At 44.2% G+C, this 26,818-nt stretch overlaps 1 protein-coding gene across 7 annotated transcripts in view; it reads left to right on the top strand.

Moving 5' to 3' along the window:
* PPARG (peroxisome proliferator activated receptor gamma) overlaps nucleotides 1-26,305 on the top strand; it is a 124,755-nt gene extending 98,450 nt beyond the window's left edge. For all 7 annotated transcript variants that reach the window (XM_055413559.2, XM_055413555.2, XM_055413554.2 and 4 more), the window contains 2 exons: nucleotides 7,636-8,086; nucleotides 25,849-26,305. In XM_055413559.2, the coding sequence (XP_055269534.1) occupies nucleotides 7,636-8,086; nucleotides 25,849-26,096 (699 nt within the window). In that variant the 3' untranslated portion in view covers nucleotides 26,097-26,305. The remainder of the gene's footprint in view (nucleotides 1-7,635; nucleotides 8,087-25,848) is intronic.
* Nucleotides 26,306-26,818: the final 513 nt, after the last annotated feature.

Raw genomic sequence — 26,818 nt, 5'->3', positions numbered from 1 at the left:
ATCATTAAAAAATCTGGATGGAGGCAGAATTGCCTCTTGTTAGGGTCTGGGAAGGAAAGAGAGACTGAGCCAAATTAGAATAATCCACCCTCTGATTACACAAAGCTGAAATTGAATTGTTTGGCTCTCTCTTTTCTCCTTATCTTGCAAAATCAAATTAAGCACTAGTGGAAAGAAATAGTGCAGAGAGGAATATGGGAAAGGGAAAAACATAAAATCAGAATGTGATTTCCAACGAGACTAGAGATTTGTTCTTTATCATACATGGCCATGTTATTCATTTGATAGCATCTATCTCAGGGCTGTTATGTTATCTCTTGGCCAGGACTTTTGAAAGTGAAGATTTGCATTGATAGGAAAAGTTTTGCAGAAGTGCGGACTCTTGAGAGGATGGGGGGATCTGGAAAAGGGGCTGCAGCTGGTGCAGGAGAGCGATTTGGGTCTCACTGTACACCCCACTGAAACTGCTGTCATTAGGGTGGGTTCCGCCAAGCTGGGGGAAGGCTGCTCAGCATAGTGGATAACCAGTTACCCAGAGCCTTTGGGAAAGGAAATGGCTTTATTGAAAAGGCCTTTCTTTCAATTTATCTTCCTTCTCCATTTAACCATTGACTGTTCTGTCTCATTGGTGGAGTGCCTGCTAGTCTTTCGGGCCCAGCTCCAGCATTTGCCTCCAGGCCAACCAGGGCTTCTCCCTTCCCCACTCAACTCTCCTCTGTCTCTTACTCTCTGGTGCCATTGGCACCATGCAGAACAGGTAAATGAGCCGATCAATTAAATGCTTCTTTTTTTTAAGAAATATTTATTTATCGGGTCTTAAATGGCAACCCACTCCAGTGTTCTTGCCTGGAGAATCCCAGGGACGGGGGAGCCTGGTGGGCTTCCATCTATGGGGTCACACAGAGTCGGACACGACTGAAGTGACTTAGCAGCAGCAGCAGCAGCAGTTGCAGCACAAGAGATCTTTCCTTGCAGTGCACAGACTCTGTGGCGTGTGGGCTTAGCTACCCTGTGGCATGTGGGATCTTAGTCCCTTGACCAGCAATCAAACCCGTGTCGCCAGCTTTGCAAGATGGGTTCTTAACCAGCGGGCCACCAGGGGCTCCCCTCCTGTCTTTTAAACTTAGACGTCATACCTTTAAAATATGATGGTCCCACTTTCATTGTCCTTCCTCAAAAAATAATATTTGGGAACTTTAGGCTCTGAGTTTAGGGGAAGATGGGGAATTGGAATCACAGGATGTGGGACATCAGAGAAGAAACTTTAGGAGCACTGGACCTTTGAGCCACCCTCGAATAGAAATGGAACTGACTCTCCCCATGGTCTGTTTCCCTGTCAATGGCTCGTTCCCGCCCAGACCCCTTCTTTGAGAGAATCTACAGAGCTCTTAAAACCACGAATGTGCTAGAACTAGGGTGCTGTGTCTCCTGAAGGCAACTTGAGAACTGAATGGACTTTGGAAGTTGCCAGTGTTTGACTGTTACCCTGCTGTGATGATCACACTGGGTGTATGGTTGTCACGTGATCCCATGTTTGTTGATGAAAATAAACAGAGAGTGGCTTTCAAAAACCATTTTCAGTGCCATGGTTTGTCATAAAACAATAAATAGAAAAACCCTTGGTGTGTCTGCCAGCTTTTCACTCCATGTCTGAGGGATGGTGAGGCCCTCCTGGCTGCGCTCTGTCTGCAAATAAGGAGTAAAGCTTGTTATTTATACCGTATTGGACTTTGGGTCCCAAAGCATTGCACTGCTTATAATGCATATATGTGGAGTCACTGTTTTTATAGTTGCAGGAGCAAACTGGTGCCATCATAAAAATGGTTCTTCTATACAGTGTGTGAAATAGGAAACCAAGGAATAGTAAAACTAGTATGGAAATATAAACTTTTGTGAAAACAGTTCTGTACCCATTTAAATGTTTGCATCCTAAAATTTACAAGGGCCGTCAAATATAGTAACTCAAACTATTGGAAAGATATCTGTCCTTTTAAATCCTATGCTTACCAGCTAAACAAAGTGTGGTCTCTCTCCCCCTTTCCCTGAGTGAGCTGGAATTTGCTCCCCTGAGAAGGAAGACACCAGACAGACAGACCCTCAGAGAAAAAGAGACTTGGGACAGTATAAATAAGGAGCAGAATGGTAGTGCTGCTTTGATTTGATCACTAGTGAAGAAATTTGGCTCCTGGAATCATTAATCTATAGAGTCACATTTTAAAAATGAATTTCTTTATTTCCAGTACTGTCAGGAATCACTGAAGATATAACAGATCTGAACAAATGGCCTTCTTTTAGACAATAAGTTTAGAAGATAATATTCTATATAGTCAAGAAGAAAGGCATTTTTTTTTTCTTCTTTAATAATTAGACCTAGTTGGTCAGGACGCTTGTTTGCCAGCTGAGTAACATTTTGGTCAGCCATAGATGTTTCTTGAAGAGATGAAGGTACGTGCTGGGTCATTAAAGTGTGAACAATTCTTCCTGTTAAGTTTTTGTGTTAAATCTCTAAACCATGCAGGAAAACGAGATACACTGGAGAGACTTTCAGACTTAACTTCGATCCCACGTTGTTGTTCAGTTGCTAAGCCGCGTCCGGCTCTCTGTGACCCCATGGACCGCAGCATGCCAGGCTTCCCTGTCCTTCACTGTCTCCCAGCGTTTGCTTAGACTCAGCGTCCATTGAGTCGGTGATGCCATCCAACCATCTCAGCCTCTGTCTCCCCCTCCTCTTGCCCTCAGCCTTTCGCACTTAAATGGCATCTCTAGGAAATAAGAGTTCACAGGCCCCGCGCCAAGACCCCAGCATAGATGAGTTTAGAAGCCCCAGTTCCTCCCAGAATCGTCATTTTGTGTAAAAAGGCAAAAGTGGGGAAGTCATGTAGAAAGTAATAGAAAGAGAAAAGAATTAGTCGTGAGTGAGGGGATCTGGTTTAGGGTTTGCTATAAATAGCTGTTTGACTTTAGAAAGGCTCTCAGCTTCAGTTTATTTATGCCTAGTCAGAGAACGATGCTGCAGATTGTGCCTGAAGACCTGCCTGTTAGGTCTCTGCAGCCAGTGGTTCGCCACAAGAGGGAAATAGGAACGACCGAGGAGAAACCAGAAAGAAATTGGGGAAACCCAGCCAATGCAATCTGGATTAACATTCACCCACTGGAGCTCATGACTGAGAAGAACCGTATGTGCCTCAGAGGACGAAGGTCAAAAGTATAAGGTCAAAAGGAGATGAAGGAAGACGCGGCCCTGAGAGTGCACTTTTCTTCCCTGAGGCTTTGCTCTAATCTGTCAAGAAACCTAAGACCACCAGGATCTGAAGCAAGATCACCGTTTTTCCAGGCCAGTTTAAACTCTGATGTGGTTCCCAAGTGATTGTGAGAGTGTGGAGTTGTCTACTTCACTAATTTCCCTTTCCCAACTTGGAGATATCACCAGAATTGTTGCTGTTGTTGTTTCGTCGCTAAGTCGTGTCCGACTCTTTGCCACCGCGTAGACTGTAGCCTGCCAGGCTCCTCTGTCCTTGGCGTTTCCCAGGCAAGGACACTGAAGTGGGTTGCCATTTCCTTCTACAGGGGATCTTCCCGGCCCAGGGATCGAACCTGCGTCTTCTGCATTGGCAGGCAGATGTTTTACCACTGAGCCACCTGGGGAAACCCGTCACCAGAATAATCCCTGCTTTCTCAGTTGATTTTTTCATTTGTCTTCCCTAGGTTGCCATTTTATTATTCAAAAGGAGCTGTAAATTTAAATCATTCGTGTATAGTCACTGAAACAACTCATACATTAAAATGCTGATGTTGGACTGCTAAGAAACAGTATTATTCTGTCCATTCAAAAAAGTAAACTTTTATTACTCTGTCTTCATTAATAAGCCAGCTTTTCCTGTGATCTTTGTGTTATACATAGGTGCTATGCAATAGTTCTAGAACTAATTTTAATTATCTATAAAAATAGTACCCTTAACCCCATCCCAGTTTTGATATGTGGAGCCATTTTTGAAAATCAAAATATTTCAACATAGATTATGCTTGCTCTGTCTCTCCAAAGAGAATTAGCTTCCTCTTACTGAAATCATTTTGTTCCCCTGGAGAAACATTGTGTTCAAGTGCAATTTTCTTCATTCCACCCTGACCTTTTTGTGGTCTGTAGAAGTGCAAGCATTTATAACAGCCAGAGGCTGATTCACCATGAAGCTAATGAAGCCTCAGGGCCTCTTCCCTTGCATAGAGCCCCTTCTAGTGCTCAGGGAAGGGCCTGAGCTATTTGTTCTTATAATGTGTATTACTGAACCCAACAGTTGTTGTAAATGTACTCAACAGTCATGTACATTTCAGGCCCCACAAAGCCTGGATCTCACCCTGATAACGTCCTAGAGGTAGTTAAGCATTCTTTCCTGTTAAGGAGAGATGCTTATCTAGCCATTTGATATAGTGTCTGAAGATAAATGCATTGTTAGCTCCAAATTAGAAGTGTAAAACCATTAAAACCAAATCTGAAGAGGATATGGTTCCTCTGACAACGGCAGATCATGCAGTGATACCGTGCAAGCTAATAGAGCGTGTAAGGCTTATAGAAAAGACAGAAACAGGCAAGTGAAGGACATTTTATGTGGAACGTTTCACCAGCAGTATAACATTAAGTCACTGATTCAAGATAAACTCCACAGGCCGAATTCCCCTCGTGGTTTTCAGAGTTCAGCCATCTGTAAACCAGGCGGGCCACTATCTTCTGCTGTTTCTGTATGAGGAATCCCAATGTAAAGTGTGTGGGTTGGGACTTCCCTGGTGGTCCAGTGGCTAAGACTGTACACTCGCAATGCAGGGGGCCTGGGTTCAGTCCCTGGTCAGGGAACAAGATCCTGTATGCCTCAACTAAGGCCCAGTGCAGTCAAATAAATTAATTCGTTAATTTTTAAAATGTGCGGGTTAACTGTTTTCAGTCTAATAACTGGTGAACGAGTGGCAAGGAAAGGCATATCTCCGGGCAGATCACATCTGGATCACTCCTGCAGCTTGATAGATCCACACAGGAGCTGAAAGGATCTATGCAGACTTCAAAAGTGCAAAAAAAAAAAAAAACAGCAACATCAGCTGTGACGAGGAAAAACAAAGAAACCCACCTGGGATTCATTTGCATGTCCATACCCAGAATCCTCTGCCCACTCAAAGTTTTGAAAGTGCTGAAGGGATCTTTTTTAAAAAAAAGGAAAAAACTGGAATGCTTTGGCATGGCGGTGGGGGCTGCTGATTCCTTTCTCTGTCCTTGAGTGTTTACTGCCAGGAAATCCTGACCAACGTCGATTGCCAAGGGGTTACCAAGTCACATTGTTGTTAAATTGGGAGAGAAAATTAGCAGGATTTTGTGCCTTCTGTGCAACTATCACAGAGTTTCAAAAACAGGAACCTGGGGCTTTATATGAGGGGACAGGGGAAGTCGAGGGGGAAGAGTCACAGGATGATTTATCAGGGCATAGTTCCAGAGAAATTGCTTACGTGGAGGTGGGAGAATGTTATGCATCCATTCTGTGCCAAGAAGCTGAGGGACTGAGGTCATCCAAAAGCTGGGCAGATGGAGGTACTGTCTCATATGTGAAGAGGTGATGACTTTATATCCTTGTTATTTGTGTTTGTACAGGTGGACTCTTCAGGTGCCCTCAGATATCTCATAGCAGTAAAGAAAGCCAGGCTCTTGGCAGCATAAAGTATAACGGGCCACAAAACTCTTTGCAATCAGAAACCACCTTCTGCTAGGTTCTGTAAACGCTAGTGTTTGTCAGCATCAGAATCTGGCATTCTGGAAAAACTCAACACATGTTAACTGAAGAGACTGTCCATCTACTCTGTCCTTTTTTCCCCCTCCCATTAATAACATAGGTCTAAAGTAGAGGAAGAAGCAAAATGCCTCAAAGCAGTATGCAGTATCCATTCCTGACTTATTTGAAGACGTAAGAGTCACCAGGCGAGCTTACTCTTGGGTTCCTCTCATCTGTCCTACTTTGTGGTTTTGTATTTGCTAAACAATACAATTGAAGTGAGTGTTTTTGGTTTAAAAAAAGTAACAATTTCTGGAATAACTCCAGTGAATGTTGTTGAAATAAGAGGCAAGTTTGGGAAGCTACTCAACATCTAAAACCCCTTAGAATTAGTGTGATTTCCTTCAGTACAGAATAGACTTAACAGTTTGGTGAAGGGAATTCCCTGGTGGGCCAGTGGTTAGTGCCTTCACTGCTTGGGCCCAGGTTCAGTCCCTGGTCAGGGAACTAAAATCCTGCAAGACATGTGGCATGCCCCTCCCCAAAATATTTGATAACAATCCTAGACTACTGTAGAGGTTAATAGACTGTCTGAACCAGCGGGTCTGGAAGCTGGCTACTGCTGGCTCGCATTGTGTCTGCTTCCTCTTGCCAAAGAGGAGAAAATTCTCATTATCTCTCAATAAAGCTTCTCAAAAGAAGCTTTTTTTTTAGTACATCAGAGACTTCGTAATCAGAGGACATGTTTGGGTGCATGCACACTCACACAGATACACACACACGCATCACTGACACTGCTTCCAAGAAACGCAATTAGCATATCCTCAGGAGAAGAGTTGGAAATCTATGCAGTCCACTTCAGATGAGACATTCGAGGGCGAGGAAAGGTAAATGACTTTTCTAAAGTCACAGAGTTAACCACAGAATCGAAGCTGGAAGCCAGATACCCTTAACTCTGATTCCTTGCTTCTGAGTAAAACACGTGACTAGAACTGAGGCATAGCTCCTTACAGAGTTCAGTAGGTATATACATGTGTGTGTGTGTATGTAATTGTGGTCACTTATTCAGAGTAGCCTTGAGAATTTCACAAGGACCACAAACCTCTGGTTAAATCTATGCAAGGAAATGAAAGAAAAAGGTGATTTCATGGACAAGCCCAATGGGCTTTTGCTAGCAGCTTATTGCAAACCTGAATAACTGATCAACGAGTTTTATAGATTCTTGACCCTTAAGGACAGATACTTTGAAAAATAAGTTCCAACCCTTTTTTAATTTGCCACTTTGGTAGTGTTTCCCCACAGGCCTTATGTAGCTGCTCTTTCTGAAACAGATTGCTTCCAGAGCATTAAAAAAAAAAGAGGAAAGAAAGAAACAGACATTTTCTTGACTCAGTGTTTTTAGTCTGCTTTCAGACTGATTTTTCTATAGTTAAGTGTAGTTTACATATACATTATGTTTCATTTAAGCTCTGAGAGGATTTAATCTAAACCCGCAAGATTACTTTATGTCCAAGTGGGTCTGTTCAACCCTGAGTTGCTGAAATAATTTTTTATTGAAAGAAAATTAAAAATGTATCCCATTGAAAGGTAGACAGTAGATTTTTGCATCATTTTTTAAATCAACAACAAAGACCTTCTGAACAACAGGAATTGGAGCTGTTAGCGAGTCACCGGTTCTGGTATCATATCACCAATGTTGGTGAAATATGTTTGGTTCCAGAAGACAACTTAGAGGATTAATCAAGACATGAGAATTTTCTCATTGTTCAGTGTTTTCAACTTGAAAGATTTTCATTAGCAAAGCAAGTGTCTGTGAAGAAGCTGGGATGGTGTTGACTGTGAATGAGAAATTTCCAACTCAGCCACTTTCTCCCATTTTTCTTTGCAGCCGTTTGTTATCTATGACATGAACTCCTTAATGATGGGAGAAGATAAAATCAAGTTCAAGCACATCAGTCCCCTGCAGGAGCCCAGCAAAGAGGTGGCCATCCGCATCTTCCAGGGGTGTCAGTTTCGCTCCGTGGAAGCCGTGCAGGAGATCACAGAGTACGCCAAGAATATCCCCGGCTTTGTGAACCTTGACTTGAACGACCAAGTAACTCTCCTAAAATACGGCGTGCACGAGATCATTTACACGATGCTGGCCTCCCTGATGAATAAGGATGGGGTCCTCATATCCGAGGGCCAAGGATTCATGACAAGGGAGTTTCTAAAGAGCCTGCGAAAGCCCTTTGGTGACTTTATGGAGCCCAAGTTCGAGTTTGCTGTGAAGTTCAACGCACTGGAATTAGATGACAGCGACTTAGCAATATTTATAGCTGTCATTATTCTCAGTGGAGGTAAGCTGCTGCTTGCGGTTTTCCATGAAGGGGGGTGGGGTGGGGTTGGGATGGCTGAATGAATCTCGACTTGCCTTCGCATGAGGCTTTGCTCCTTTTCTCTCTGCACTTATCACACTTTTCACACAGAGAGTGCCAGTGGGATAATGCCTTTGGAGTGTCACTACCCATGGGACATACTGAGAAAGAATATCATTGATTTCCTCTCTGACGGCTGTGAGTAACTCAGGTGCTTTTCCTTTATTCTGAAAAAATATTTTTTTCTGGTCAAATCCAAACATGGAAGACAAATGCCCTCTTCTCCTTTTTTTTTTTTTTCTCTTTATTTTCTTTTTCCTTGTCTTTTTCTGTTCCTTTCCAGAAGGCCAGTCTATTCTTCATTTAAGTAGTGACATGTATAACTTTGTGAGACGATGCTCACTTGCGTAGAGAAAGCAAAACTCTGTGTGTGTGTGTGTGTGGTCAGATTATGGTCCAGCCCCACCATCAGCGAGGTGTTACTTTGAATCGCTTTCACAGGTTCAGGGATCAAAGAGCACACATCTACTGACCTCTGCCTCCTCTCCCGTGTGGAGTCCTCTGACGACTCCCCTAACAGTACCTTGGTGAGGTGGTTGGCTGTGACCAAGAATGCAGTCTGAACCAGAGAACACCCAGCAGAGAAATAAATCGAGTTATTTAGGCATTCATTGTACTTTTGGCCTTGCAAGGGCATGATCTAATTAACCAACTCCGAAAGCCAGGTTTTACACTACATGCTGTGTTCATTGGCACCTTGTGGATTTCCAACTTGAGTAGAAGAAAGTTTTAGTGTCATCTCTCTATATAAAAATTGTCTTTTAGACAACCAGTTTTCATTACTGAGATGGACTCTGGGCAAAGTTTTTTGTGGGTGCTCTACAGAATACCCCCTGTGCATGAAAACTGATGTGTAGGGAGATAGAAGGTCCTACAGATGTAAGTTGTGTGTGACCAGACAGCATGTTGCGAAGATCCACTCTGTAGTCTTTCGTTGTCCAGTTACTCAAGAGCAGAGTGCTTCTGAAATCAGATGCACGGTGTATTAGTAATGACAATAGTAAGTAGTGAGTACTTACTGAGTACTTACTGTGTGCAGGAAGTTTTCTAACCCCTTCACACACATTCATGTAATTCTCAGAACCCCAGTGAGGTAAATACTCTTTTGCAAACGAGGAAACCAAAGCCCTGAAAGCCTCAGTAACTTGGCCAGAATCCCCCAGACAGCAAAGATGGAGTCAGGATGATGAACCGAGGTCATCGAGGTGACCCCACGGTCTACACTGGCAGCCCACTTTACATGAGCCGGGTGCAAACAGACAGCAACACAGTGCAGATTAACTCTGACGCCACAAGCCCTTTGTCGTGTTGTGTTTAATAATAGCAAAACTATGCTATCCGACGTGTTTTGATACCTACTTCTTCAGTTGACCCTTGAATCTCTGGAATCTGTGATTCATTCAACTAAGAATGAGATTCCAGTTTATGTTAGGTCCATTGGGAGAAAAAGATTCAATTTTGAACAACCAGGTTAGAAAACAAGTTGGTATTGTTTAGCTAATATCTTAAGGCCCATTTTATTTTTATTGAAATATAGAAATATAATTATTAACATGTGATCTATTTCTAAGATTTTTCCTAATTATACTATATGTACGATGTTTATGGGCTTCCCTAATAGCTCAGTGGTAAAGAATCTGCCTGCAATGCAGGACGCACAGGTTCAATCCCTGGGTGGGGAAGATCTGCTGGGGTAGGAAATGGCAACCCACTCCAGTATTCTTGCCTGGAGAATCCCATGGACAGAGGAGCCTGGCGGGCTACAGTCCATCGGGTCACAGAGAATCGGACATGATAACAGCTGAGCTTGTACCATGTTTATATTCCTTTTTTCACCTAATCATTTCTCACGTCATTAACACTCTTAATATTTTTCTTAATTTTAAAAATAAGAGTAGCATATGGTCATTCTTTGATTCAAAGAGTATAGAAAGGTGTAAGTGGAGAGTAAAGCTCCATGTCCTCAGAATAAAATAGGGTTAACAAAGGCCTGCTTCTCCTACCAAAACGTTGCTGTGCCTGTGCTGGCTGTTTAAAATTTGTTTTAACTGAAGTGTAGTTGACTTACAGCGTTGTGTCCATTTCTGCTGTACCGCGAAATGATTCAGCTGTGCGTGCGTGTGTGTATTTATTCCTTTTCTGTTCCTCTGCATCATCATTTGCCACAGGATACTGAACGTGGTTCCCTGTGCTATCGAGTAGGGCCTGCTGTCTGTCCATTCTTTAGGCGAGATTTTACGTCTGCCAGCTCCAGCCTCCCACCCATCCCTCCCCCACCTCCTGCCTCTCTTGGCAACCCAGAATCTATCGTCTGTGAGCCTCCCTCTGTTCCACGGATAGTTTCGTTGGTGTCGTCTTGTAGATTTCACGCTAAGTGACATCACACGGTATCCGTCCTGGTTTCCTTCGCTTAGTGTGATGGTCTCTAATCGCAGCGGAGTTGCCGCAGGTGGCACTCTTTCACTCTTTTTTGTGACCGGCCATTCCACGGTAAGCGTGAGCCGCAGCTTCTCTGTCCGTTCATCTGTGGACTGGACGTTTAGGTCGTTCTCACGTCTTGGCTATCGTGCATAGTGCTGCTGTGAACACAGGGGCGAATGTATCTTTTTGAATTAGAGTTTTGTCCGGGTATATGTCCAGGAGTGGGATTGCTGAGTCATGTGGCAACTCTGTTTTTAGTTTTTTGAGGAACCCATACTGTTTTCCATAGCGGCTGCACCAACTTACATTCTCACCAACAGTGTAGGAGGGTCCCTTCTCTCTGCACCCTCTTCAGTATTTGTCACTCGTAGATTTTTAATGATGGCCATTCTGACTACTGTGAGGTAGTACCTCACCGTGGTTTTGATTTGCATTTCTCTAATATATGCTATCATTTTTAATGACTATAACATATTTCATTTTATAAAAGACCATTACATGCTAAATTATCTCCCTACTTATGTATAGGTTGCTTTATAAGAGCAAATTATGACTGATTTATGTTATAGAAAATTATGGAAAACATGTTTTAAATTCTACTGCAGTGATTCTTCTTATGTGTAAATTTCTGTTAACATTTCAGGTTGTTTCCTCACTCTATAAATTACCAGAAGTAGGATTGCTGAGTAGATGGCCATGAACATTTTTAAGTCTTTTGTTTCATTATTGCCAGATTGTTTTTCCATAAAGTTTGTGCCAGTTTATATTCATTCCTACCACAGATATTAAGGGAAGCATTTGAAATAAGCCATTCCAACATGCTTGGTTTCTAAGGTTTAGGCAAGAAATAATCATAGTAATTCAGGGCTTTTTGAACCCGAGCAATGTTGTTTTATGGGCACGTGAAAGGACAGTATGATTTCATGTAGAAAAATGCCATATACTGCCCACGACACACAAAGTAGATTATTTAAAAAATCATTTATTCAGTTAGGCCTTTAAAATATGTATGAATTGGTCAAAAATAGCTCTGAGAATAACTTACTTTCGTTTAATAGATACTGCAGACTTTGGCTTTCAGTTATGAAAATTAAAAATGGTATCATTTAAATGTCGGTGCTGTAGAAACGAGTTCCTTTGAACGTTCCCCAGCGTAACCAGTTTCAAGATTTCACTGGATCCTCACAACAATGAAAAGAAATCTGAAAGTATCTGCCAGTCATAGAATCTTAAAATCATATATCTGAGTTATAATGAGAAGGAAACCCTGTGAATCATTTGAGACTTCTTTTGAAAAAAAGAAAAACTTACCATTGGCCCATTGGCAAGTTCCCATATCACAAAAGGGAAATCCTTCTCTTCCCTGAGCAAAGTTTGATTTTGTCGATGAAGCCAGCCTCTGGGCACTAGGTAAGAATGGATAAACTGGACCCCCTGTTTGCTCAACACCCAGGCCTTGATTCCCTCCTTTAGTCAGAGAAGCTGGTGGGTAGAGGCCAGAGAAAGAGCTGGTCTGGTCATTCTGGATCCAAAGACTGGATCCCAATGAGATGAGCTTCCTGGTCATCTGTAGATGGTGGAGCCACCATCCCAGACAGTGGTTTGTTTGAGTACACCATGTAATTTCTCGTGCAACATATAATTTCTCAATTCCCATCCTGGGTTTTCCAAGGGAAAATGTTCATGTAAGCAAAGAGGCTTTGACAAATTTCTGATCCTACCTGTTCTTAACAAGAGGGGTTATTTTCTCCTGTACGGTTTGTTCTGAGGTCTGCAGATAGCTTCAGTGACTTGAGAGAGGAGTGTTATGGGCAAGGGAACCTGGTGACCTCCTTCTAAGCTGGCCTTAAAAGTCACTCACAGAAGAGCTTGGTCCCAGTCAAGGTTGCGACCCTAAACTGAAGGGGAGGTGGGCATTATGTAACAGGGTGGTGAGGGATTGGGGAGGTTAAGGGTGGGGGATTCCCCAGAGGACCCAAAGGGGGTTTTTGGATGAAAGTACCTGATTTTGACCCAACTAAGTATTCGCTGGGGAAACTGGAGTTGCAGTCGTAAAGATCACGGTCACTCGGCTTCACCCCTAGAAACTGCTGATGCCGTTAGATTTGGTCCTTAGATTGGACTGGTGTTCAGCATCTGTACTATGTATTCACCTCTCAGACCAAGCTCGCTGAGAGAGATAACCTAGTTCTTCTCAGAATTTCCTCCTCTCTCCCTCCTTCTCCTTCGAGCTTCAAGCAAGAAGAACGAGACTAAAAAGAACCACATTCCCCGAACCAGAGGACAGCACTTTGTCCCTTACTTTCTCTCCCTGGGTCTGGACAGTTCTCCCGTATCTTTATTCTTATTCCATAGAGAGAGAAGAGCGAGTCAGAGATGAAAGGGTTGTGTCTAAGATCTGACGACTCGTGAGCAGTGAAACTAGAAGGGAAACCCAGGTATCCTGACTGTCACCTCCCTGAGTTCCCTCTGCCACTTGACTGGCAGATGTGGTTAACTCCCTCATTGGGTCGGTGGCCCCAGCCTGTGTTCCCATTACTGATCTGGAGCCCTGGGCCAGAGTCCAGAAACAAGGCTTCCTCGGGAGTCATGATAAACGAAGAGAAGGAGCAAGAAGCCCTTGCTCCCTCTTGTCTCACTGCCTGGATGGGTGGCGTCAAGAGTAATAAAAATGCCTCCAGCAAGGGCATGTTTGCAGCTGGCGCCACAGCATCATGCCAGCCTCACCAGCAAACTCCCCAAAACCTACCAGCAGCCAAGGCCAAGTGGAAAGCTCAGTGAAGCTGACAAGCCCCAGGACACTCCACTGGACACTTTGCCCCCCTCGGGCATTTGCTGTTTGGTGGAGAAAAAGCATAGGAGGGTTCCAGCTGGAACTCAGCAACAGGAAAAAGCTCTTTCTGTTAATTCAAAACAGTTTGGAATCCATCACAGTTCTTCCCAAACTTCCACGATATGGGGGAGGAAATTCACTGGATTTTACAATATATTTCTTGAGGCAGATTGTCATCACAATCCTAATGACAGAGAAGCTGTAAATATTGGTGCAGGAGCCACAGATGGCAAGTCACCCAGCCTCCCCATTTACCCTCTTGGGTCTGGCTGGGCTATGCAAACCTCCTGTATAGCGACTCCTCCTGTTTCCAGCCATTCCAGTCATGTTCTTTCTCCATGAAGCAGTTTTGGACAGCTGCTCTTGGAGTGAATGTGTGCTTTTCTCCTGTAGAGTGGGCAGAGAGCATAGGCTACTAGGGAGACTTGTCCATAGCTATACATCTGTAGGTGATGGAAGAATTGATATTCTGTGACTCCTAGACCACTCAGGTCAGTACACTAGAGCTCCGTTCATATCCTTGGTCATGACTTACATGTGTATAGATGTATACTTTTAAAACAATTATTTATTTATGGCTGCACCTTGGGGCATGCAGGATCTTAGTTCCCCAACCAGGGATCAAAACCATGCCCCCCTACCTTGAAAGGGCAGAGTCTTAACCGCTAGACTGCCAGAGACATCCCATAGATATGATATATACGTTTTAGTTTGTTGGAATTAGAATCAGAGCACAGAACCCGGCCCAGAATAAGTACTAAATAAATGCTTATTGAGTGAACAGTGATCAAATATTGCTAATAAAAAGAGCTGCCATCCATTGACCACTTCACTGTGAACCAGAATAGATGGTCAGCACTTTACTTACATCCTGAATCTTTAATTTTCCCTGCAATTCTAGAAAATCTCTCACTTATCCCCATTTTACAGATGGAGAAAACAGAAGTTTAAAATTGCTTTAGATTAAGCAATTTGCCCCATGGTCACAGAGCTCCTAATCAGTGAGGCCAAGGTCAGACTCATCCTGACCTTCAAACAGATGCCCTTAACTGCCACTGCCTTGTGTGGGTTGAGATGTGGAACCATCCCAGTTACTTACCTTGGTCTTGGAGTTCTTTGGCAGTTATCCAAAATTACCATTTCCCTATTACCTTCAAATATTTCAATCAAGAATTTCCAGGTACAGTTCAAACATCACTTCCTACTATCCAGAACCCTTCTCAAGACACCATTTGTTCCCAACTGCCTCACAAAATTGTACCCCAGGTTTGAGGACTGCTCTGGGAAGGAGTGGACCCCCCACATTAATCCTGAGACCAGCGCTGGTTCTTCCGTTTTTTTAGGTAGCACGGCCGGCTGTTGGCAGAGCTCCCTGCAAAAACTGACCATAAACTTGAAGTACTCAAGTAAATACGTCCCAGTGTGGTCAGCTGGCATCTTACAGCAGGTTCTGATAGAGAGGAGTGGTTGCAGGGAAGTTTGTGAGAGAAATGTAAAAGTGTTAAAATACCTTCAGTAACTTTGTGTCTTCCTGACCATCCAAATGTCCACTCTTCCCATTCCTTGTATAACAAGCACCCCTTTCCGGAGGACCGCAGACCCACAGGTCCAGGTGGGAGGGCCTCTGGGCTTGTGCGTGTTGGCTCTCCTCCCCATCCCTAACAGCCCTCCAGAACCTTGTGGATATTGACAGCTAGTGTATAATCTTTTCATTTTAACTGCAGAACTGTTGTTTCTGCAAGTTAGAATGGACAGCCCCCCTCTCTTCTGAAATATAAGACAAGAGGGCAGGTGCCTGAGCGAGCCTGTGCTGTTCTTGAGGAAACCCCAGCTCAGTGGGTTGGGGGGAGGGACCCTGATTCTCCACAATCCAATGGTCCCCATGCCTTCTTTGTCTGTTGGCATCATCCTTACTAGTTAACTGGGAGGAGACAAAGCCAAAAATAGTTTAAAACTGAGATATTATGAATACTGTGAGGAACAGTCGGGCAGATTTCTTCCATTCTGCTGTGGCGTTAAATATTCATCTGCTTTATCCATGCGAGACACAGGCTGGTACCTAAGGGTAAAAGTTGTTTTCTTCTAACTGTTCTCTGTGATGTTGAGAAAAAACACAGACTTCTGACTTCTCATGTGACCGAATCTTGAGCTGGACAGTGGAAGAGTGTTGATTACATGATTCATATTCCCTGTGTGGGCCATGGTTGTGTCAGGGAGTAATTGCTTTCATTTATTAATTGGAAAATGACTGGGCACCTGCACTGTGTCCACATGGCATGTGACACGGCTCCCTTCTCCTGGTATTCTGGTCTCCCAGTTGTGCTGCTGTGACCAGCAGGCAGACCCTGTCAGGTGGCCGAGATGGCTTTGAATGATGACTCAGTGTGGGTTATCTAGAAATGTCCCATAGAGGGCTTGGTTTCGACAGAGGGAGGTATATTTATATACGTTCTCAACTGGCACCCAAATTCTAAAAACCAGAGACCTCAGGGTTGGAGTGGGCAGGGAGAAGAACACACTAGAATCATCTGAGGAACTTAAACCACACACTCACACTCACACACATGCACACACACACACGCACACTCACACATATACACACACACAGGCACTCACACGCACACTCTCACACACACGCACACTCACACATACACACACATGCACACTCACACATACACACATGCACACACACGCACTCACACGCACACTCACACACACATGCACACACACACACGCACACTCACACATATACACACACACACGCACTCACACGCACACTCTCACACACATGCACACACATACACACACATGCACACTCACACACACACAGAGGCTTTTGTCATTTGTAGCAGAATACTGAAGCATCTTTATCTGTGACTTCTTCAGAAATAAAATCCCCTCCCACCCCCAGGCCCCATAGGCTGCGATCATTCGTCGTGGCACTTGACCTCAGAGACAGACATGGGCTTGAAAGCCAAACTGCTGAGTCATTCCTGTCCCCGCACCGACATCTTGGAAGAGGCTCAGTCAGCCAGTCAGTGGGCCACTTTGGGGAGCACTTTATCATTTGGGGTTCTCACAATGTGTGGTTAAACTCTGGGTGACCCCAGGCAGCCTTCCAGACTGGCACAAGCTCACCACGACACTCAGACAAATCCTCTTCGAGTGAGGAAGAGTGAAACTGGTGCTGGCTCCAGAGGCCAGCACAGGTGGCGAGGGGACAGCGTCTGCCCGGGGCCCCCACCACCACCCCCCAATCTGTGGACCAGGAGAGGCGGGAGGTGCTGTGGGAGGCTATGAACTCCCCAGACCCCCTTACTCTACCACTTACTAAATGTGTGATTGCACACATTTACCTGCCATAGCCTCAAATTCCTTATCAGTTCCCTAAGTAAATAACATTATGTGAAGCCTCTGGCATGATGCCTGGGACATGGTTGGCACACATAAATGCTCCTTTTCCCTCTTCCCTTGTGTGATATAATTTAAAGTAGCTCCATGCGATCCTGCCAGTCAGATCGCTTGAAATTTCACTAATAGTCCTTCTTAAAATCCCTTAGTACCGTATAATACTCCTAGGGAGATATCAGCTAATCTCTTTCTCAGCTATCACTTTAAGGGGATTAGCTGTGGATTGAGAACAAAACCCCAAGGAAGAAAGATACTGGGGAGAAAGGGTGAGGGGAGAACTCTGGGCCCTGCTGACCCCTGAAGGAGGTACGGACCAAGCAGGAGTATGTGTGTGTGGGGAAGGGAGTGGGTTGCGGAATGCTGTAAAGTCTGGGGAGACATTATGTGGTGAGAGGTCATACTTAGCAGTTGAAGGTCACACCTGTTTTGAGATCACAGGTTCTTCTCAAAGATGTTGGCAAGGACAGTGTGGGGAAGGAGGGGAGAGGTGCAGAGAGCTAATCCGTGACCACCTTCTATTTTGTTGACTCCCTTTGGTTTGCTCTTAGCACCTCTAGAGGTTGAGGAAGCAAGGAAGAGTCACTGGATTTGAAGTGTGAGTGTGTCAGGCTTGATGGAGAAGGAGAAACCATTCTCCATCTTTCCACTCATCCTGGTTCCTCTGCCCACGCTTCCTGGTTGGAGCCGGGGAGGGACCCAGAAGGGGCAGAAATTGACCTGCATCCCTGGGCTTGAAGGGAGTCAGTAGCTTCCCTGGTCCAGACTCAGAGAATGAGAGCAAACCCCAAGGCTGAGTTTCACTTGAGTGACCTTGAATGTCTAGAACAAGGGTACCTGAACACCCCGTGAAAGGAGTTAGAAAAAGACAGGACTTTCCAAGGGCAGGATTGAAGTCTCCAGTCCCATTTCCATTCTGAAAGGGCTGGAAATAAAACAGGACCCACACTCCCTTCACTGCAGGTGCCCTCAGGAGGTGAAAGAGCTGTGAACACAGCAGAGAGGGAAGCCCCGCCCACCTTGTTACCAGATGCCTTTGTGTCCTAGGCTGTAGTCTGGGAGGTGGCTTTTGGAGGCAGCAGTCAAGCTTTCTGAGATGAGGGGACTTGGTGTGCAATTGCTACTGAAAGGGCAGATGAAAGAAAGTGGGACCTGGGCATGGTTTTGCGGTGGTGGTCCTCCCACTCTCCATCCTAGCCAAGTCACACGTGTCGTTGCTCTGTCCTTGGCGGTCATCACTGGGACACAGAGAAAGCATTCTTGAACTGTTGTCTAACAAGGATGCGTTAGACCACGAGCCTCTTCAGAGAGAAGGAGTCTACCAGCAACGTGTGCCTCCAAGGCGGACACACGTGCCCCAGATGACCTGTGTCTGCTCTGTTGTTCCCTTTCCCCGAGAGCAGAGACCGACAACATTTCTCCCCACAACATCCACTGCTCACACTACTGATCATCGTAGGCTGGCCTTGCTAGGATTCCTGCTGCTGCATCCCCAGCAAGGTGCAGTCCCAGGAGTGGAAAGAGAAAAGCGTCTAGAAGGCAGGGTGAGGAAGGGAGCAGTTAAGGGAGAAGGAATAGGAGAGATACAGAGAAGATCCAGGGGCAGCAGAGAAACGAGAGGAGCAGAAAGGTAGGAGGAGAAGAGGCATGTTGGACTGTACCGTTACACAGAACAACTGGAAGTCGCTAACTTTCCACGTGTCAGATGCTGCTCTGGGCACTTTGCATCGCAGGACGCGTTTTATCCCCTCGTTCACACCGTGCACTGGATTACTTCCAGGTCTCCCATCTTTTCAATGAGGAAACCAAGGTGCAGAGAGGTTTAGGAGCTTGCCCAGAGTTACCCAGCAAGTAAGCATTGAGGTTGAGATTCCAGATGCTTCTGGAATCACTGGTGTTTGCTCTTGGCTTCGCATCACCTGGAAGTTTTTAGGAACGACAGTCATACCCCAGGCCAAGTCAGTCAGAGTCTCTAAAGAGGGGAGACAGGCATTCGTTTGCATGTTTTTAATTTCCCCAGATAACTTCAGTGTAGAGGCAAAGTCAAGAATCACTGCACTCAATCAAGCCCCAGTTCAAATTTAAATATGAAAAGAACACATGTGAAAATTCTCTTAGGTTTGTTTTTTTTTTTTCTCTTAAAGATAGGATGGTGGGAGGTAGTTGCTACAGGCCATGCCAAAGTTTGCCAGAGACAGACCTGGATGAATGCAGAGGTTTGCCTAGTGGTCCCATGATTCTGATGGTTAGATCAGGAAAGAACCACAAAACCCCATGACCATCTCTAAGGAAGAAGTGCATGTGGGCACCAGGGCTGCTTTGTTTCATAATTGTTCTTAAACAGTCTTGCTCATTCAACTACAAGAATGAGAACTTGCCCCAAACTCCCAACCTGTGTATCAGGAACCCTTATCTCATGCTCCTGAACTTCTGCTCTACCAGTAACAGCTCAGAAACCACCCCCATTTCCCAGCTGCACAGATGCCACCCCACCCCTGCTTACCCTCCAGACACTGTCCCTGTGGGAACTGCCTCTACCTGAACAAACACAGAGACCAGTACTGTTATAAAGCTCCTTTCCCTGACTCCTTCTTGCCATGACCTTAAGGAAAGAAACACCACTGTTGTCTTAAAGATTAAGGCAAACCCAGAAAGATAAGATGATTTGTCCACAGTCACATGGAACCAAGTGGAGGACAGACGGGATCAAGTCCTCAGTTTCCAAACCCACTGCTGTTTAAAAAAATAACAACTTTTTATTTTGTATTGGGGTATAGCCTGTTAACAGTGTTGTGATGGTTTCAGGTGGACAGCAAAGGGACTCAGCTGAACATGTACATGTATCTGTTCTCCCCCACGCTCCACTCCCATCCAGGCTGCCACGTGACACTGAGCAGAGCTCTGTGTGCTATATGTACAGTAGGTACTCGTTGGTTATCCATTTTAAACATAGCATCCACGGCTCTTTTTTAACACACCTGTGCTCTTAGGAAGCAGTGGAATAAAGGAGATTGGAGAGGAAGGGGAAGGGGAACGCCAAGTGTGAGCTCCCTGAGGAGCCCAGCTCCCTTCAGTCTCACCCAAGCTCAGTTCCTTCATTGCCTGTGGATCAATGTACCACTCCCCAGCTATCAAGACTTCTTTTTCCTAAATGTACTGGATACGATCCTTTTCCGATTTGTCTCCACCAGAAAGCCAATAGTAAAGAACTGGGAATGTCATCACAGCAGCAATTAGAAAAGAAACAAAGCCATCCACTTTGGTTTTTCTGCACCTTCTTCAGGAGACACCACCATGGCCATCTGGTCCCCTAACTAAGACGTCTCCTGAGAAAATGTGGGGTAGGGAGATGCCTGGCCCAGGTGGGCAGAGAATTTGAATCGGCTTCAGATAAGCTCTTAACAGAACCAGATCTGGGTCAGATGGGAGCTTTGTAGGTTTGCCTGCAATCAACAGTGCTCTGTAATCAATTCCAGCGCTGTGTGATGGGGCCCGGAAATCTTTCTTTCCCAATTCCTTGCAGCCTGGGGAGTAAGGAACCAGTAATTGACTCCAGCTCCCTTGAAGGCTGGGTCCTGGAGTCTGAGTCAGCACTCACTTTGCCAGAAGGGCTTTCTAGGCAATCTAGGGCTAGCGAAGGGGGGTCCCTTGACCTTGATCCTCTTCCAGACCCCAACTCTAACCTTCAGCAAGGTGAAGGGAGAGGACCTCAGAAGGTTTCTAAGAATGATACTTTAGCAGGCCCTGAGCTGAGGGGAAGGGAGAGGGAAGAGAAAGGGATCCAGGACAGCAGGGTCTGTAGACAGGTTTCTGTGGCACTTTTGTGCTGCCCAGCTTAGCTCAATAGGCGTTCAGGTGTGAGTGGAAGGAAACTGGAAGCAAAAAGACAGCAAGGGGAGCAGAGAAGGTCTTGGAGCCAACTGGAGAGTAGGGAGTGAGGGCAAGCCTGACACATCCTTTTTGCTCTTGACCCTAGGGAGTGCTGAAGACCAAAGGAAGCTTTTCTAGCTTTCCAAATTAGCCAAGTGCTCTGAGTTTAATGTGTGAGCCTGTTAATGTGCTTTTCTACTTGGATTTTGAGTGTATTCCCCCAGTTTCATTATGTGAATCTTGTAAAGGGAATTACAAATAAGAAGAACACTTAGAACTTTTGAACTGGGGTCTTAGAGATCCCCTCTCTAGTCCATTCCTTTTCGTTTACAGAGGAGAAAATCGAGGCGCAGTGAACTTCATCAGCCTGCCCAGGGTCACAGAGCCGGTTGGTGAGAGTTGCTGGAGGCAGAGCACACCCGCTTTTCCCACTCCCCTGCACTCTGTCTTTGCCTTGACGGAGGCCCAGTAAGGGCGACAGAGGGACACATCAGTAAATGATCTAACTCGCCACTGAGAAAACATAAATCAGTGGCCACAAAATTTCAGCCAAACTTCATCCGTCACATCATAAAAAAAAAAAAAAAACTTGCCAGGGAGAGGCTTGAAAATCCAAACCAGATCCTTCTCTCCTAGAGGCAACAGTTCCACTGCACTGCGCGGCAGCCAAGTGTTTCCAGCAAGCCCCGTCAGCTGCATTTGAGGCTTTAGCGTGTTTGAACTGTCATGATAAATGAAACCTAGTAGATTAACATCATCTCCTCTGCAGAAGTTTTGACCCCACGGATGCTGCTCTGGAGGAAGGGGAGAGGGGCTAAGGAGTCAGGGTGCCCGTGAGCAGAGGGTTCTGCATTAAGAGTGTGGGGTCGCAGCCCACGGAGGAGCCACACCGACACTTCCACACAGAGTGTTGCCACTTGCGGCGCACAAGCGTGTGCTGCCCAGGCCTTCCAAATCTGGCACATCTGTTCGGGGGAGGATTGGCAGCCATTGAACCAAAGGCACCCATCCAGGATCTGCTCTTCCTTGAAGTGTCAGGGGGTTTCGTTATTGCATAGCAACTGTGAGAAAGGATGACTCCTCCAGGGGCGTGAGTCTCTAGGCCAGGACTGAATCATCTGTTTCATTCTCAGAATCAGAGATTCTTGCTGATGGCTCCAAAATTAAGTGCTGAAATTAAAAAAAAAAAAAATTACTCCAGTCAATGGGATATGTTAGAGATGTTAAGGGAAAAAAAACAAACTACAGGTAACTTTCTGTCTATAATTTTAAAAAGGAAAAAAAAACACTTAAGAGCATGTTTAGAGTTCTGAAAATCCCACCCTAGACCATTCTCACATTGCTCTCCTGTGTCTCATTTCAATGGATAAAGGTTCAGTTCAGTTCAGTTCAGTTGCTCAGTCACGTCCGACTCTTTGCGACCCCATGAATTGCATCACTCTAGGCCTCCCTGTCCATCACCAACTCCTGGAGTTCACCCAAACTCATGTGCTTTGAGTTGGGGATGCCATCCAGCCATCTCATCCTCTGTCGTCCCCTTCTCCTCCTGCCCCCAATCCCTCCCAGCATCAGGGTCTTTTCCAATGAGTCAAGTCTTAGCATGAGGTGGCCAAAGTATTGGAGTTGCAGCTTCAGCATCAGTCCTTCCAATGACTACACAGGACTGGTCTCCTTTAGGATGGACTGGTTGGATCTCCTTGCAGTCCAAGGGACTCGCAAGAGTCTTCTCCAGCACCACAGTTCAGAAGGATAAAGGTCACTCGAGTTTGTTAGATACAGGAAAACCCTGTTTCCGAGAGCCTTCCTCATGTGTATTGATCCTTCCTTTAGGCTTGTTCACCAACCAGAAAAACTGTAGTTTTCAGTCCAGGACTTTTAGCCAGAACAGCCTTCTCACTCATTAACTCAGTCAACTGAGCGCTTCCTGTCTTTCCACTGGAGCCTCAGAGATGATCCACACATAGTCTCTGCCCTCTGATCGCTCATGGCCAAGTAGGGGAGATAAACAAAAAAATCTGTACCTATAATACAATGTACTAAAAGTTAAGAGTATAGTGTTTGGAATCAGATTCAAATTTCGGCTCTGCTGTTTACTATCAAGTGGCAGTTCTTGGACAGGATTTCTCTCCTTTCTCTAATTAAATCTACATTTTCCCCTCCTTAAAGCATTGACCTCATGGAGTTATGTGGAGATTAAATGATGTGTTGTATACAAAGCCCTTTGTACAATTTTTTGGGAAATGATAGCCACTCAGTAAATGTAATCTCCTATTATAGTAGCAGTTTAGGTGTTTGTAGGCACTACACAGTCCAGAGAAGGGATTGGAAGAACAAGGGAGAGGAAGGGATGATCTCCAGAAGGGCTTCAGGACATAAGGACACAGGCAGGGTTTTGAAGAGTAAGTTTAAGTCAGTAGGATGATTAGAGGGAATGTGAGACTGCTCCCAGCAGGAGGAACAGAACTGCCTAAGCACAGAGTTATGACAGAACATAGGATACTTGAAGGACTTGGTTTAGAAAGAGCTCACTGTGGCTGAAGCAAAGGAACAATGATAAATGGAGGCCAGATGATGAGGGACATTAAAAGGGAAGTAAAAACTCTCCTACAGTGCTTCAGTTTAAAGGGAAGGGGCTGCTGCTGCTAAGTCGCTTCAGTCATGTCTGACTCTGTGCGGCCCCATAGACAGCAGCCCACCAGACTCCCCCATCCCTGGGATTCTCAAGGCAAAAGGGAAGGGGAGAAGAGTTAAAAAGAAAAAGAAGGCGAGTGGCCTTCAAGAGCTAAAATTTGAATCAATGTAAAATATCAAGAGATTATCTTAAGTGCCATACATAGTCTCTGCACCCCTCTGCTGAGTCTCAGTGAGAGAGTCTCATATTCTCACTGCAGTGCAGCAAACTCAGAAATTAGAAAAACAGAAACAAACACTCAGCCTTTCCACTTGGAAGTCTAAAAACATGTCTCTAAGGACAGTGAAAGTCGCTCTGTCGTGTCCAACTCTTTGCAACCCCATGGACTATACAGTCCGTGGAATTCTCCAGGCCAGAATCCTGGAGCGGGTAGCCATTCCCTCTTCCAGAGGATCTTCCCAACCCAGGGATTGAACCCAGGTCTTCCACATTGCAGGCAGATCCTTCACCAGCTGAGCCACCAGGGAAGCCCATCTCTAAATAACTCTTAGATTAAAAGTGAAATCAAAATAGTAAAACAGACTGTTTAGAAAAGAACTGTGAGAGGGTGATTTACCAAAGCCTGTGGGGTGAAACTGCTTCACCCCATAGGCTTTCACGCAGAGGAGATTTTAGAGCTTCAGACTCGTCTATCAGAAAACAAGAAATACTGAATCTAAATTCATTAACCATCCAGCCCAAGAGATGAGAAAAGAAGGAAAAGTAACCCAAAGAAAGGTAAAGCGCGAGCTCGCTAAAGTGAAAACAAAAGGCAGTTTTCAAAATCAGAGTTGATCAGTAAAACCAGAAGTCACGCTTTTTTAAAAAGCAGAAAAATAGATAAGCCTTTGGCAAACAAAAATCTCAAATGAGAGGATACACAAAAAGCATTCAATTAAAGGAGATATAAATAATAGAGATTCAGATTCTAAGAGAACATTAGGTACAACTTTATTCTGATGTAAATTACTAAAATTTTCCTTTATAAGTACTAGAAAGCCTGAATAAAGTAAAAGCTATAGGAGGAAACTTAAAGATAGTCACAGATTTACCACCAGCCTCAGATGGTTCTCAAATGAATTCCAATAAACCATCGAGGAATAGATAATCACTGCATAGAAATAGAAGGAAAATGTCTCACCTCAGTCTATAAGGCTAGTTAACGTTTATTACCGATAGACAAGGCATGGCACACAGAGAGGCAGGCTCTGGACCAAGCTCACAAATTCCAAAGCCCGAAAATAAAATATTAGCAAATGAATATAAGAGTATAAGGAAATCTATGAATGTAATTGACTCCCTAGATTAACAGAAAACCATATGCTCATCACTGTAGACAGAAAAACTTAAAAACATTTAATGAAGTGCAACAAAATTCCTGATTGAAACACTTTAAAACTCTGGGGGAGACAGGAGAAAAACCTACCTGCCATAATCTAGTAAACATCATACTTGTGATAAGCCATTAGAAGCATTTTCCTCAATGTTAGGAATAAAGTAAGAACGCCTCCCAACACTGCTATTATTTAATACCATTTTAGAGGTATTATCCAGTGCAGGATGGCAAGAAAAAGAAATGAGAACTGCCAACACTTTAAAAGAAGAAGTAAATTTAAACTAAGATTATTTGCAGATATAATTGTCCAAAATTTTCTAAAAATCCATGATAAAAACTATTTGAATCCACAAGAGTGAAATTGGAATAGATTCAATATAACAAAATCAATCACTTTTTTCTAAACATCAGCAGGGATACATTAGAAAATGTGATGAAAAAGAAGTCTAGAATTCAGGAAAGCAAAGAATACTAGAAAGTATTCAAGGATAAATCTAAAAAGATCTACATGAAGCAAAAACATTAAGAACTTAAAAGTAATTTAAACTCACCATTTAAAAGTTCAAATAAGGAAAATATAAAGAAGAAAGTGAAAATTACCTTCTACCTCTCTAGTCAGAAGAAGCCTATGTTAAAGTTTGGTCTGTCCTTCCAAAGTGTAACAGTATTTGAAAATACTGTCTCTTTGAAAATGCATGTGCTATATTAAGCAAAAAGAAGACAAAAGTTTGTTTTCAAAGTGTGTTTAAACTTGTGATAAGAAAGTAAGTAGAGGTAATGAAACATAGACTCATCAGGAAGAAACAGAAGTTGAAAATGAGATTTCCGAATGAGTAGAAACATGCGCAGAAGAGTCCCCAGTCTGGGGAGATGATTGCTTTGCCACCATGTTCTGTCAGCTTTCACACGGCTTTAGTCTTGGCCAGGCAGAGAATGGCCCTGGAAAAGAGCTCTGATAGTCCTGGCTTTCATTCCATTCTCTGCAGTTCTTGCCCGCTATCTGCTTACCTTCTCTCCAACACGCTAGTTTAGAACCAAAGGAAAACCTACAAAATGTGAGTCATTGGCTGAATATGCCTCAGATGTGGGACCAGGGCATTTTGTAACTCAGCTTCCTGTTGTGTCTTCCATTTCTGCTCTCCCAGACCGCCCCGGTTTGCTGAATGTGAAGCCCATTGAAGACATACAAGACAACTTGCTGCAAGCCTTGGAGCTGCAGCTCAAGCTGAACCACCCCGAGTCCTCCCAGCTCTTTGCCAAGCTGCTGCAGAAAATGACAGACCTCAGACAGATTGTGACAGAACACGTGCAGCTGTTGCAAGTAATAAAGAAAACAGAGACGGACATGAGTCTCCACCCGCTCCTACAGGAAATCTACAAGGACTTGTATTAGCAGAGAAGTCCAGGTTCACTGACAACATGTTCCTTCTCCCGATTGCACTATTATTTTGAGGGGAAAATCTGACACCTAAAAAAATTACTGTGAAAAAGCATTTGAAAAAAGAAAAGGTTTTAGAATAATAGATCTATTTTATGCATATTGTTTATAAAGATACATTTACAATTTACTTTTAATATTAAAAATTACCACATCGTGAAATTACTGGTCATATTTGAAGACTGAGTCTGTTGTGTTCCCCACTCCGTTCTCCAGGATTTTTTTCCCTTTCATTTCCCTTCCCATCTTTATTTTCCATTTTCCTTTCTTTCTTAAATACACGAAACAGTGTGGATGGAATTGCTGATCAATTTTCATTCTAAGCCAAATCATTTTTCACTCAGTTTACAACTTTTCTGAACCTTCTGTCTGCTTTAAAAATTACAACTAAGAATGGAACTCCAGGGCCAAAAACAGTTCAGCCATGTGTTTCTTAACCTGGATGTACTCATGTGAGGCGTATCCTTAGGCCTACCAGGAATTCAGTCTTCTTCCTTAATCCCAACCAAGATTTTCACTCACCAGCAGCAGCCCTCTAACAGCATACCAAGGCATATGCAAATACCCCAGTAGCAAGGATTAACGGCTAGACTCTGTGGTAACACAGAAGTGTTATAAGACATGGTACCTGCCAAAAGAACTTACCACTGAAATAAGAAGAGATGAATCCTTCCTAA

Source organism: Moschus berezovskii, chromosome 24, assembly GCF_049115385.1.
Source record: "Moschus berezovskii isolate FMDL1 chromosome 24, NW_MosBer_1.0, whole genome shotgun sequence".
Taxonomy (NCBI): domain Eukaryota; kingdom Metazoa; phylum Chordata; class Mammalia; order Artiodactyla; family Moschidae; genus Moschus; species Moschus berezovskii.
This window is presented reverse-complemented; position numbering and strand designations above follow the sequence as displayed.